Here is a 13465-nt window from a genome sequence, read left to right on the forward strand (position 1 = left end):
GGGGGGGAAGAGAGAGAGAGAGAGTACCACCCACAGCGATTTAAGAGTGCAGAGAAAGAGAAGTGGCTGGAGAATTTTCCCGGGTCCGAACACTCGGTAGTGATGTTTTAATTGGAGACTGAAGTTGAAAGGGTGCTTCCATGGATATGGGGTAGATATATGTATGTTGGACATTCTAAGGGGTATAGTTCTGATTTTTTTTCTTCTCTGTCTTTGATACGTGTCAAGCATTTGAATCACACCCTCCACTTTACAATGGTCTAACACAGTTCAAGGGGATCTTGGATCCCCTTTTATCAAGTTTGGGTGTATAACGGGGCACCTGCAAAGTTAAGGTGTTCAAGGGTTTTTTTCTCAAGTTCGGGGGGGAGGGGGAGGGGAATATGTATCAAAGCTAATAATAATGATGCTGATAATCGCCCTGTAATTGCCCAGCCAAAATATCATAGACTTCCTTTTCTAGATACAATATTATAGATCTTTGAGCCTGTCATTGACTTATCAAAAAGATTTTGAGCCTGCCATCGCCATCTACTATTCCTTGCTGTGTATAGAGGAATTAGTTTCTTTCTTTTGGGGTTTGTGGTTGGGGGGGGGGGGGGAAGGGGATTTGATTAGTTTATAGGAGTTAAATTGACAGTTAATTAGATTATAGCATATTAAATTCTTTCTTGTAATTAATCATATACTTATACATGAACTTCGCTCCTCGAAGTTAGCTTTGAAGCTGGGGTTTAGCGTGGTCTAATATGAATCATGGCAAGGTTCTTTTATGGCTAATGCAGGTTGGTTTAGATCTTGTGTAGTTGGATCTCTCTAGTTCCACTTATTACTAAAATTGCAATACTTTCCAAATACAGGGCATTTATGGTGGGTCACATGATAGGAGACATCATAACAGGCAATGTGACAGAACCTGAAATAGTCATAAGTGCATCTCCATCAGTGGGTGGGTTGTTGGATTCTCTCACTGGAAGTATTGGTATCTCAGCAAGAGCAAAACCTGTAGCTGCTCCAGTTGCAGGATCCACAGCTTCTGGAGCTGCAACCAGTGGAGCAATGGCATCTGATGCTCCAAAGATTGGTTTGAGGCCCCTAGATAGAGATGCTATTCGCTCTTTTATAAGCAGTGCGATGCCTTTTGGTTGGTAATCTTTATTGTGGTATCTACTATTGCACTTTTTTTGTCCATGTTTGTGTGACTTAATTGAAGGATTTACTCTTTGCTGAAAAAAGCCGTCTACCTTAAATGTAGGCACCCCTCTGGATCTTAACTACACCAACATTTCAGCTGTCAAGATAAATGGATTTTCTTCAGCAGATATCCCTCCTGCAGACCAGAAGCAACCAGCATGGAAGCCTTATCTCTATAGAGGGAAGCAGAGAATTCTGTTCACAATTCACGAGACAGTCCATGCTGCCATGTATGATCGCGATGAAATTTCAGATAGCATTACAATTTCAGGTCAAGTTAACTGTCGAGCAGAATTAGAAGGGTTGCCCGATGTGATGTTCCCACTTATAGGTTTGGACACTGCTCGTGTGGAGCTATTATCCTTCCACCCCTGTGCTCAAGTTCCAGAGCATGGTAACGAGAAGCAAGCACTTATGTTCTCACCACCATTAGGAAATTTCGTATTGATGCGTTATCAGGCACTTTGTGGTATGCGGCCTCCGATCAAGGGTTTTTATCAGCTTTCAATGGTTTCAGAAAATGAAGGTGCTTTTTTGTTTAGGTTACGGCTCATGGAAGGTTATAGAGCTCCTCTGTCAATGGATTTCTGCACAGTGACAATACCTTTCCCTAGGAGACGGGTGCTTTCTTTTGAAGGGACACCTTCTATTGGAACAGTTTCAGTTGCTGAACACTTTGTTGAATGGAAAATTATAACAACCGGTCGAGGAGTATCAGGAAAGAGTGTTGAGGCAACATTTCCAGGGACAGTAAAGTTTGCTCCATGGCAACCTCAAAGATTGCCTTCCTCAGGGGCAGTACTTGGGAATATGGAAGATGAAGAGAGTGATGCCGAAACAGAGTCGACGAATAATATGGCGAATGTGGAAGACTTTTTAATGGAAAAAATGAATAAGGATCTTCAAGCAGTTGATTTGGAGGAGCCATTTTGCTGGCAAGCATACGATTATGCTAAAGTAAGTATTCTGTATAGCAACTTTAGTTGTAATGCTTCCTCTTTCATGGATTATTTTGATGTGAGCTGTCCAGACAGCTAAGATTTCCTTTTATTTTTCCATATAAACTCCTTTTTTTTTTGTAAGGTAAACAATTCTATTAACAGTGGGGAAAACTCCCTAAAACCTCGCTTCCTGTTTGGAACATCATTCCTGCTGCTATACGCTGGATCATTTGGAAAGAAAGAAATGCTAGGATTTTTGCAGACAAGAATGACACTGTACTTAAGCTTAAACACAAATGTATATTCTTGTTTAGTTTTTGGTGCAACATGGCTGCGCCAAACTTGTTAGAGCCCAAAGCTATGTTGAACTTTATCTGTTCATTACAGTCTCTATGATGCACATATCTGATATCTGTATCTTTTAAATGAATATTTCCCAGTTTCTGCTGGTTTCATCAATATGTTTTACCTTATCAAAAAAAAAAAAAAAAAATCCTGCATACATGTAGTATACTAAAAGGTAGAGAATCTACAACATAATGCAATTCTCTATGAATGACAACCAAGCTTTTCTACACACTGGAACTTCATTGGTGCACCAAAAAGAAACTAGGGATAAGAGGGCTTTTCTTTGAACATGCTAGTACTGGAATTTACTGTGAGTTTAGGTATACTAAGTAACCAAACGTTTAAGATTAAGCAAAGAGCTGGCGAAGTCGCATGGAAAAGTTAGGAAGATATTGTCTTAGCAGAGAATGTGGCCCTAGATAGAGCTGATTGAAAAAAGGGGCAGCCCGGTGCACAAAGCATCCCTCGTTCATGCAGGGTCCGGGGAAGGGTACACCTCGGGGGTGTAATATAGGCAACCTACCCTGATTCAAGCAACAATGGCTGATTCCACGGCTCTAACCCGTGACTAGGTCACACGGAGACAACTTAACCGTTGCTCCAAGGCTCCCTTCATAGAGCTGATTGAAAAAAAAAAGAATGAATATATATAGCAGACTTCGTGAAAACTGTTAGACTTCAGGACACTTTTTTTATCAGTATATGTTTTTTAATCGGCAAGGACTTCTTTATACCTGTAGTACTAGTGTTATTCTCGTATTTCCTATTCGTAGATTTCTATTACTACCTGTTGTCTTTGCTTTGGTTATCTTATTTTTTCTGGCTGTGGTTACTGCTTCTCTTTCCATGGCTTCTTCATTACTGTATTTCTTTTTCAAAACTGCTATGATTATGCCTTCATTTAGCCGAGAGTCTATCGGAAACCTCTCTACCTTCACGAGGTAGAGGTAAGGTTTGCTTACACACTACCCTCCCCAAACCTCACTTGTGGGATAACACTGGGTATGTTGTTTTTGTCGTTGATGTTTTGAGTTGGGATCGTACTTGATACCCCATCACAAGATTGCCACCTAGAGAGAGAGAGAGAGAGAGAGAGAGAGAGAGAGAGAGAGAGAGAGAGAGAGAGAGAGAGAGAGAGAGAGAGAGAGAGAGCTTTCTGGGATCAATTTGTTACCACAGCCCATAACCATCAGCACTCCCCATCCATGGAAGTTTCCATTCCTGTCCCTTCAGACAAGAAGAGAATAATGAGAGGAACACAGAGAGAGAGAGACACTATTCAAAACAGAGAAAGAGAAACAGAAGAGTAACAAGGTTAGGCGAGTCCGAAGAGTGCAAATTGACTCTACTAATTTTTGCTTTTATACAGTCAAAAGTACTTCATCAACCTCATAATCAAGATATATTCCTTTTTAATAGTATGACAATTAGCTGATGGGGATATGAACATTTCTTTAAGTTGTTGAAATTAATTGCTTTGTGAAAAGTATATTTATACTCATCATGTGATTGCAGGTTTCATTCAAGATAATGGGAGGATCATTGTCAGGAATGTCTATTGATCCAAAATCTGTAAGTCCTCTATAAATCATCTGTTGTCAAGTTAAGTCTTTCTTTTAGAGAGGAACATTATCATGGAAATGAATCATTAATAGTTCAACATGTGTTATCCTAATTTATTATCTAGATTAGCTTGAAACTAATAATTTCTGAATTATCATTATCTGAAAAATCTTTCCTTTCAATTTTCATTTGGCAAAAATAACTATGTGCATTGTCTCCTTTTTTTTTTCTTTTTTTTTGTGAGTCCATGTATTTGCAACTGAGTTTTACTAATTTTTATCCAGGTTTTTTTTCTTCTTCTCTTCAAAACCATCAAGTTAGTCAATCGATTTACTTGGTCTCAATCCCAAACTTGTTAGGGTATATCCATTTCGAGTCTATTTGGCTCATTTCATTCCAATAGTAGATAACTTATCGTTTGAGGCAAGTTAAGAGTTCTCTAAAACTAGAATTCTCTATATCCTACATTTATCTCTGCAATGACCAACAAATCTCCAATCATACTAGAAAGATTGTTGTCAAATACCGGAACTTATATAAGTGTAACAACTACAACTCATTGGGTGAGTTATGCATGCCTTGATATTGATATTGACGATTTTCCAATATTAACTGGCATATGAGTGCAGATGACAAAGGAGAAGCACTCTAGGTAACTTAACCAATGAGTTATTTGTATTTGGTATCAGTTTGCTGGTTATGAAGGTTACCCATGGTCTATTACTGTAACCAATATTTCTTCCAATCAAAGATTTTCACGTTCCATTAGCATTCAGTGCCCAATTCGAACCAAGTGGACATAATTTTCCTTCAACTTCCTCCCAATTAGGTGTTGTGAAAAGTATCTGCGTCAACTCGTTATTAATTGACTCTAGACTAAAATGTTGGTTAATGCATTCAGGTGCGAAGCTGATTGTCTTTCCCCTAACAGCATATTGATTTGAATCTTTGTTAAGATTCTTGTAGAACTTTAGAACAAGGTCTAGACAAAAATCACCAGGATACTACACGAAAATTTTCCAGCTGTAATACTTGATGATATTAAGGTCTTATCAAAATCGCTATCCTTAGCATAAAAATCAATTCCTTTTTCTTCAATGGGTTTTCGGCCCTTCCATCCTTTGTTGCGTGAAACTTCAATGGGTTTTCGGCCCTTCCATCCTTTGTTGCGTGAAACTTTGGGATAAGGATTCTCTTTGATTGCCATTTGATGATGGTGATGGGTACTTTATGAAGAAGAAAAGTGAAAAAGATGATTGGGGGTAGTGTACGCCACAAAAAAGTGAAGAAAAAGTAAAGATTTAAAATATTCTTGTGGTCCCAAAAATTTTACTTTATAAGAACTAAAAATGGACAGAAAAATCAAACGCTCCACAGACATGGCTGGCTACAAGCAGGGGGCTGGGCAGGGGTGGGTGAGTCTGATGCGTCACAGCAGAAGCGCCATGCATCGTGGCCCTTTTTCCTTAACTCTATTCCTGTCACTATTTGTTAGCATGGTATGTTGTGCAATCATGATTTGGAGTTCAAATGCATTGGGCTCTTGAATAGTATTTTTTTTCCCAGTTTTGCTGAATTACTGTGATTATTTATTTCCCTCTCTACTACGCATTGAACATCGTCCTTCCACAATTTGGGTTCCCCCAATCTTATAAAGATACTTTCTATCGATATAAATTTTATACATTATAAATACACTTCTATATATAAAATTTATGGTTTTATAAATCTCTCTCTCTCTCTCTCTCACACACACACACACACACACACACACACACACATATATATATGTGTGTGTGTGTGTGTGTGTGTATGCCTAAAAATATTAAAGATTTAGATAGACATAAGTATACATTAAAAATAAAACAAGTATTTTATGTAAGTATATTTCTTCACTTTTCTTCTTCACGAAGCACCCATCACCATTATCTAATGGCAAAAAGAATCCTTATCCTAAAGCTTCACGCAATGGAGGATTGAAGGGCCGAAAACCCATTGAAGAAAAAGGGATGGATTTTTATGCCAAGGATGGTGATTTTGATGAGATCACAGTTGATACCATCAAGCATTACAACTTGAAAATTTTCCTGCACCCTCTTGGAGATTTTTGTCTAGACTTTGTTCTAGAGTTCTTCAAGAACAAAGATCCAAATTAATCTATTGTTAGAGGAAGACAATCAACTTCTCACCTGAAAGCTGGACCAATTATTGGTCTAGAGTCAGTTAATGATGATTTTGATGCATATCCTTTCCACAACACCTAATGGGGAGGACGTTGAAGGAAAATTGTGCCCATTTGGTGCCAATTGGGCGTTGAATCCTAATGGAACGCGATTGGAAGCTATATTGGCTAAAGTAATAGTCCATGAGTGACCTTCATAAGTAGTAGATTAATACCAAATATAAATAATTTATTGTTTTAACTAGAGTATTTCTCCATTATGCCATCTGCACTCATATGCCACTTAATGTCGGAAAAATATTCAATATCATGTGTAACTGACTCAAATGTGAGGAGTATTTTCTTCACTCCAACAATAACATCTTTGTTAAAATACTTTGATATATACCTACTCCCCTAAATATTTGTTACAGCTTCTTCAAGAATGATTGGTAAAATTATTTTGAGCAAATGTGACAAACTAATGGTCCAAAAAAAAAACTAGGCAAAATAAAAGACCAAGTCAAGCACGCCCTACCAAATGTACAAAGACAACTAATGCAAAACTGGGAATTATGGCAATTCAATTGGATGGACCGGTACATCAATATGCTCAAGTTGCTGGAAGAATTGATATATTGGAAGAAAAGATGAAAAATAGGATGGGTAGATTGGAAGAAAAATAGAGCGGAGGTTTCATGGAGTTGAGTAAAATGCAAGACACATCGTACAATTTTACTGTGATTTGTGAATTTCCTAATATGATGCGTCTATTGGTGGATCTTGGGAATTTCTTTATTTGCTAGTTTTTCTGCCATTTGAATGGGCAGATCCATCAAAAGCAGCTTGGGAATTCCACAGTTTTTTAACCAAGCTACCTTAGAAAACCAACAACCACTAGCTGATGAAACGCCACTACTGGTTGTACCAAATGGTTCAGATCTAATGTCAACACAAAGCAGTAATATTTTTAATAATTTTCCAGATCTGAACAATATCACTGCTTTTGATGACCTTGCAGGTATTTTTTTCACCTCAAAAGGTAAACCATATATGATAAAAGAAGGTGATCGACATAAAAAAAAAGACCACGAGAAGTAGCTAGGAAAGGAAAGGAGATTGTGACAGGCAGAAGCCTCTTCAGATACAAAAGATAAGGACTATCTGGTTGAGGGGGAATGAAAGAAGAATGGCATCTCTCTCATGCGGCATAGTACATTGAGACCATTGTACCATGTTCATACAATCTCATGTTCCATTGCATTTTCTGGGAAATGCAATTCTCACACCCTGATATCTCATTATTCGTATGCTTTCCTCATCTATCCAAAATCGAGTTCACACTCTATTTTGTTTCCTCACTCATCTTTCTTCCACCTCGTGTAGGAGTATGTGTTTTGTCCATAGCCTTATTCCAGAAAAAACAAGTTAGCCCCTCGTGCTCAATATGTGTTTCTAGGTTACGCGAGGGTGCATAAAGGATATCGGTGCTATTCACCTGACTTCTAGCGGCACCTTATGTTCGCCAATTTTACCTTCTTTGAAAATCAACTATACTTCACCGATCTAGGTGACCTAGGCATTTTTATGGTGTTACTAGTTCCATCTTTCTAGGGATTCTGTCACCATCTCTCCTTCATCTTCTCCCACAGCTCCACCACCTACAACACCTTCTGCATCTCCACCACTCTTGACGCATCATCACCGTTAGTGTCTAGCATTAGGTCCAGATAATTCATGTCTTATACTGGATCCTTCACCTACTGAGGACTTGTCTCTTCCTAGTCCTCCAACTTCTCTTCGAAAAGTTATTCAATCCACACTTAATCCTAATTCTAATTATGTTGGTTTGAGTTATCATCGTCTAGCATCACACTATGATGCCTTTATGTCTTGTTTGTCCTCCGTTTCTATCCCTAAGTCGATAAACGCTCTCTCATCCTAGATGGCAACAGACTATGGTCAAAGAGATATATGCTTTATATGCTAATGGTACTTGGTAGTTTGTTCTTCTACCTCTAGGTAAATCTCCTATTGGTTGTCGATGGATTATGCAGTCAAAGTTGGTCCAGACAGTTAAATAGATCAACTTAATGCCCGCCCTATTGCCAAACGTTATACTCAGATATTTGGACTTGATTACTGTGACTTTTTCCCTCGTGGCTAAAATAGCATATCTCCGTCCTTTTTTTTCTATCCATGATTGATGTTTGCCATTGACCTCTTTATCAATTGGACGTTAAGAATGCTTTTCTCCACTACAATATTGAGGATGAAGTATATATGGAGCAACCACCTGATTTTATTGCTTAGGGGGAGTCTAGCGGTCTTGTATGCCGGATGCGTTGATTCTTATATGGTCGGAAACATTCTCCTCGAGAATGTTTTGGTAAGTTCAACATAGTTATGTAGAAGTTTGGTATGACTCGCAGTGAGGCTGAATGTTCTGCATTTTATAGACATACTGCTCCAAATTTTTGTAGTTATTTGGTAGTTTATGCTGCTGATATATTCATCACGGGCAGTGATCAGGATGGTATAACTAAATTAAAACAACTTCTCCTTCATCACTTGCAAACTAAGGATTTAGGCAGATTGAAGTACTTCCTAGACATTGAGGTCGCTTAGTCCAAATCAGGAATTGTCAATTCACAACTCAAGTATGCTTTATACATCTTGAAGAAATAGGAATAACATGTTGTAGACCAATTAACACTCATATAGACCCGGATGTTAAGCTTTTGACACGACAGGTGGAGCCCCTTAGTGATACTAGAGTTGGTAAGTTGAACTACCTCATAGTGACTCGACCTGGTAGCCTTTCTTGTGAGCGTTGTAAGTCGGTTTACGGACTCTTTGTGTGATAGTGATAGTGATTGTGATGCAGCTATCTGTATTCTTCGATATATAAAATCAGCCCCAGACAAAGAATTTCTTTTTGAGGATCAAGGCTATGAACAAATAGTTGGATAGATAAACACTGATTGGGCAGGATCACTTTTTGATAGGCGGTCTATATATGGATATTGTATTCTGGTAGGTGGTAATTTGGTACTTGAAAGAGTAAAAAACCAAATGTGGTTGCTCGATTTAGTGCAAAAGCAAAATACCGTCCAATGGTTGTGTCAACTTGCGAACTAGTTTGGATCAAACAATTGCTCAGGAAATTAAAGTTTTGAGAAATCGATCGAACTTATGAGTTATAACCAAGCTGCTATTTTGCATCAAATCCAGGGTTTCATAGAGAACTAAACACAAGTTCGACTATCACTTCATCACAGAAAAGATACTTTAGGAGACATTGTTACAAAATTTGTGAAGTCAAATGATCAACTTGTAAATATTTTTGTCAAGTTCCTCACTTGTTCTCGTCTCAGTTACATTTGTAATAAGCTTGGTACATACCACTTGTATGCACCAACTTGAGGGGAGTGTTAAGAATGTTGTAAGAATATTGTAAATAATACTTTATGATCCCTTCGTCCCAATTTATGTGATGTTGTTTGATTGGGCGGGAGTTTAAGAATGAAAGAACATATGGCTATAAATCATCATCTCATTTAGGGTATTATGAGAAATTTAAAGTTAAATTGTTATTAAATCTAAAAAGGAAAGAGTCGCATAAATTCGACAAAGGGAGTATCAATTATGATTAATTTGATTTGATTTGATTGATTGTGTAATTAGATAGAATATTTCCTTCCTATCTTAGCACTTATAGTGACTATTTAAGACTCGGTAGCTTTAGGGAATAATCAAGGTGTGTTTTCACTCATTTCTTTCTTCCTATCTTCCTTTTCCTCACACTAACTCTTAGTTGATTTACTTGGTATTGTTGTTAATTAACACGATATCTTGTGCAAATAACATGCACCATTAAGTCTTATCTTGCACACTATTGGTTAGCTCATTCATAACTAGGGTAAAAAAATACGGGCTTATCCCAAGTGAAAATCCGCTCTTATGGGAGGGTATTTTTAGGTCTTCTCTTTTCCGTTTATTGCATTAGTTGATGTTGCTAATTATTTGTTTTTCACATGTTAATTATGTCAGGTAGATTTCCTTTTATTTGTGAAAATTAATCTAAGTGCTTATTGGTCCATCCCACTTTTCCTAGGCAATAGTAGATTCAACCTACTTCTACACTTCACATCTCTTTCTTAAGCGTACAAACTTCGCATCGGACTATTCTCCGCCTTGAACATCTAGATGAAAGCAAATTACCATCGGTTACCTACTCACTGCATCATATGCTTGAACTGCTAACTGTCAGCTCTAGGTTTGTGCTGTTAGCAGTTTCTCAGTCACAGGGATTCTTAGGTGCTTTATGTTTCCTGCTTATATTGATATTTAGTTACTGCTCTTCTTAATGCGATAAGCCATTGCAGGTAAGCATTTTCCCTGCTGTTAAAGCACCTGTGGAATTTTCAACTCAGGTATTTTTTGTTATCAGTTAAATAACATATTCTTGATGGTTCTCTAGCTTTATTTGGGTCTGCTTATTACAGCAGCTGTTCGACATCTGCAATCAACCCTGTCTTTTGAGTTATTAAAATCTTTAGTGGTCTGACTTTGGTATTATTGTCACAGGTGACTTCTGGGGATTATATTTTGTGGAACACACTAGGAAAATGTCCTGTTGCTTCCACACCCAAAGCATAGAGATGCAAAATATATTGTTGGCATATCTGTTAGGAGCAATGACAGACGGTTATCTTGTTGGATGGCTGCTGAAATTGAGAGGCGAGCGACAAAGAGGCTGTATGCAAAAGAGATGTATAGTGGGACCATTTGGTGACCAGTTCCTCTTGCAGTTAGATTGCACTAGTAGGAAGTGGATGACTCATGTTTCTTGGCATTTGGTATTTGTGGCACAAGATTATTTAAGACGTGTACAACTACTTCTTGGATACTCAGGTCACACATAATCAGTTAGCTGTATAGTATGAGAACTAACTGCATACTTGCTTGTGTTGTCTTGGTGTTTCTACTAGGTGAAAGATACTCTTCCTAGAGAGACCGAGTCTCGTGCCTTCTGCTGTTACAGACATGCTTTACTTGATCAGCAGTTTTCCCCTTGCTTCATTCGAATTTTATAGAACTGGAAAGATGCTGAGATTTCTAGCTCTAAGAAGCGTTTGGTTACTGGGTCTTTTACCTCCTGATGTAACACACATTTATCTGGTGTTTGGTTATGGGTATTAGCTCATACTGGTTTATATTTTATACCAAAATCTTGGTATTCTTTATCCTACATTGAATGTGGCATAATAATCCCAGGATTATAATCTTCCGAACCAAACAACCTCTTAGTGAATTGCTTTTTATTTGTGGGGACACTGGAGTTCATTGAATTGGATCCCTTGACTGAAAGGGTTCTCTGTGTTGTAAGATAAATCTTTTTAAGCCTAATATATCCTGTTGTTAGCCTTATGGATTCATGAAGGAAACATTCAAAAATTAACACTTAACCTTTACAATCAAGAAAAACGAATGTACAAAGCCTAATAAGGGGAGAACAATTAAGTTCATTCACTTTCGTGAATTCCTTTCTTAGCTATCGATGTCTAATATACCTGTAGACTCTTTTAGCTTCATTCTTTAGATTACAAGGCCTAAGGATTCTACATCTCAAGCCTTAGGACTATTAGCTGTAATCTTAATCATTCTTCCCTGACAATGTCTTACAGTGCAATTATATTGCATCTATGTTTGCACCATTTCATTTTCAAATGCAGCAAGTTCTCTTTCTATCAATCTATCTTGAGTTCTATTCAGTTCTCTCTCTCTCACTCTTCTAATGCAACTCTGGTTGAACGATACAGATCGTACGGTGCCCACAAGTAATCGATGGTACAGGGCTTTCGAGCATCCAGTCTCAACCATGGCTTACCCTTGCCACTCCAATGCAGTAGGCTGATGGGTCCAGGGTGAAGTCCCCTACATTTTCCTTCAAAGTTGTCACCACCTAATCCATGTTGGTTCCATCTATGATCAACTGCCTTAATGTTTCCTGCAAACACAAGCAGAATTGGAGGCAAAGACCCCAAATGGTAAATTCTTCTTTGCTTTTGTATTAACATCCATTCTTCAACCTTTTGTGTGTACCCTCCTTTCCTCCATTCATCAAGATCCATCACCATTACACCTGTGTTGAAGTAACATGGCCGTCTTCCCTCAAATGTTTTCGCCAAATTCACGTCCGACCAAAATGTATCTGTAAAATAGTTTGTAAAGTTTGCATGGCAATATTCTGGGGCAGCCAAGACTTTATCTCCCAAATCCACCCCCCATAACTTGGCAATATCATCCACAACAATGATATCTGAGTCCAAGTAAATTACGCGATGCACGTCCTTGGGGAGAATATCTGAGAGGTAAATTCTTGCATAATTTAAAGGTTGATCCAGGGCTTGTCTAATTGACTTGGATATCTTTCCCCTAACACGATTAGGATGAAAGTGGTAGATTTTGTAGCTTAGGTAAGGGAAAGTGGAGTTGATAAGGGAAATAATCTCAGGCTCAAGATGAATGGAAAGGAAATGAAAGGAAGTGTTTTCTGGGCATGTTGAATGTTGCAAAATAGACAATACTGCAGCCATTGTGCCCCTAATGTAATTGGCATCAACAGGCATTACTATTTGGATTTTGTCTATGTCACGTGAGCTGCATGCATTGCCATTGCGAAAGGCAGGTGCTTCTCGGAAGGAAGGTATGTCATCGGAGGTAGGTTTTTGGATGGCAACAACGCGAATGGCGTTAGCAAAAGAGGAGGAGGAGGTGGTGGTGGTGGTAGGATGTAAGAGGAGGAGGGAAAGAAGGCCTAAGATTGGAAAATAGTTAGAAGATGAAGAAGAAGAAGGGACATTTTTGTTCCAAAAGGCCATCCTTCCTTGAGCTACATTTCTTGATTTTTTTTTCTTGGGCTAATAATATGGATGTCAAAAGAGCGGGAGAGTATTAATCCGTGTTCAATACGTGCTTGACTAACTCAAAAGAAAGTAACCTTTAGAGAGAAAAAAGTGGTCATTAAACGAGGTTGTTAATGGAATTGTTTTAGTGATAATCTAGATTAGTGGTTCTACATTTAAGGGTATACAACAGAAGTGAAATTTTATCATGAAATGTAGGGATGACCGATATTTTTGCGAGTACAGCCATTTATTTTCGATGTCCTAAATTATTGCCCATGCAAAAACTTTTGCAAATTACATGTTTTATAGGGTGCATCTTCAGAGTATCAGCTACCATCTTGACA

The 13465-nt window shown here is 38.1% G+C and overlaps 2 protein-coding genes across 2 annotated transcripts in view; one reads left to right on the forward strand and one right to left on the reverse strand.

The window, feature by feature from the left end:
- Nucleotides 1-11640, forward strand: part of LOC109232123 (AP-5 complex subunit mu) — a 15408-nt gene extending 3768 nt beyond the window's left edge. Inside the window, exons 4-8 of the mRNA XM_019397791.1 lie at nucleotides 861-1144; nucleotides 1256-2151; nucleotides 3999-4055; nucleotides 10596-10643; nucleotides 10798-11640. Of these exons, the coding sequence (XP_019253336.1) occupies nucleotides 861-1144; nucleotides 1256-2151; nucleotides 3999-4055; nucleotides 10596-10643; nucleotides 10798-10869 (1357 nt within the window). The 3' untranslated portion in view covers nucleotides 10870-11640. The remainder of the gene's footprint in view (nucleotides 1-860; nucleotides 1145-1255; nucleotides 2152-3998; nucleotides 4056-10595; nucleotides 10644-10797) is intronic.
- Nucleotides 11645-13251, reverse strand: LOC109232124 (probable galacturonosyltransferase-like 4). Its single transcript, XM_019397792.1, has one exon. The coding sequence runs from the start codon at nucleotides 13092-13094 to the stop codon at nucleotides 11997-11999; it is 1098 nt and encodes a 365-aa protein (XP_019253337.1). The 5' UTR covers nucleotides 13095-13251; the 3' UTR covers nucleotides 11645-11996.

Source organism: Nicotiana attenuata, chromosome 9 (genome assembly GCF_001879085.1).
Source record: "Nicotiana attenuata strain UT chromosome 9, NIATTr2, whole genome shotgun sequence".
Lineage (NCBI taxonomy): Eukaryota > Viridiplantae > Streptophyta > Magnoliopsida > Solanales > Solanaceae > Nicotiana > Nicotiana attenuata.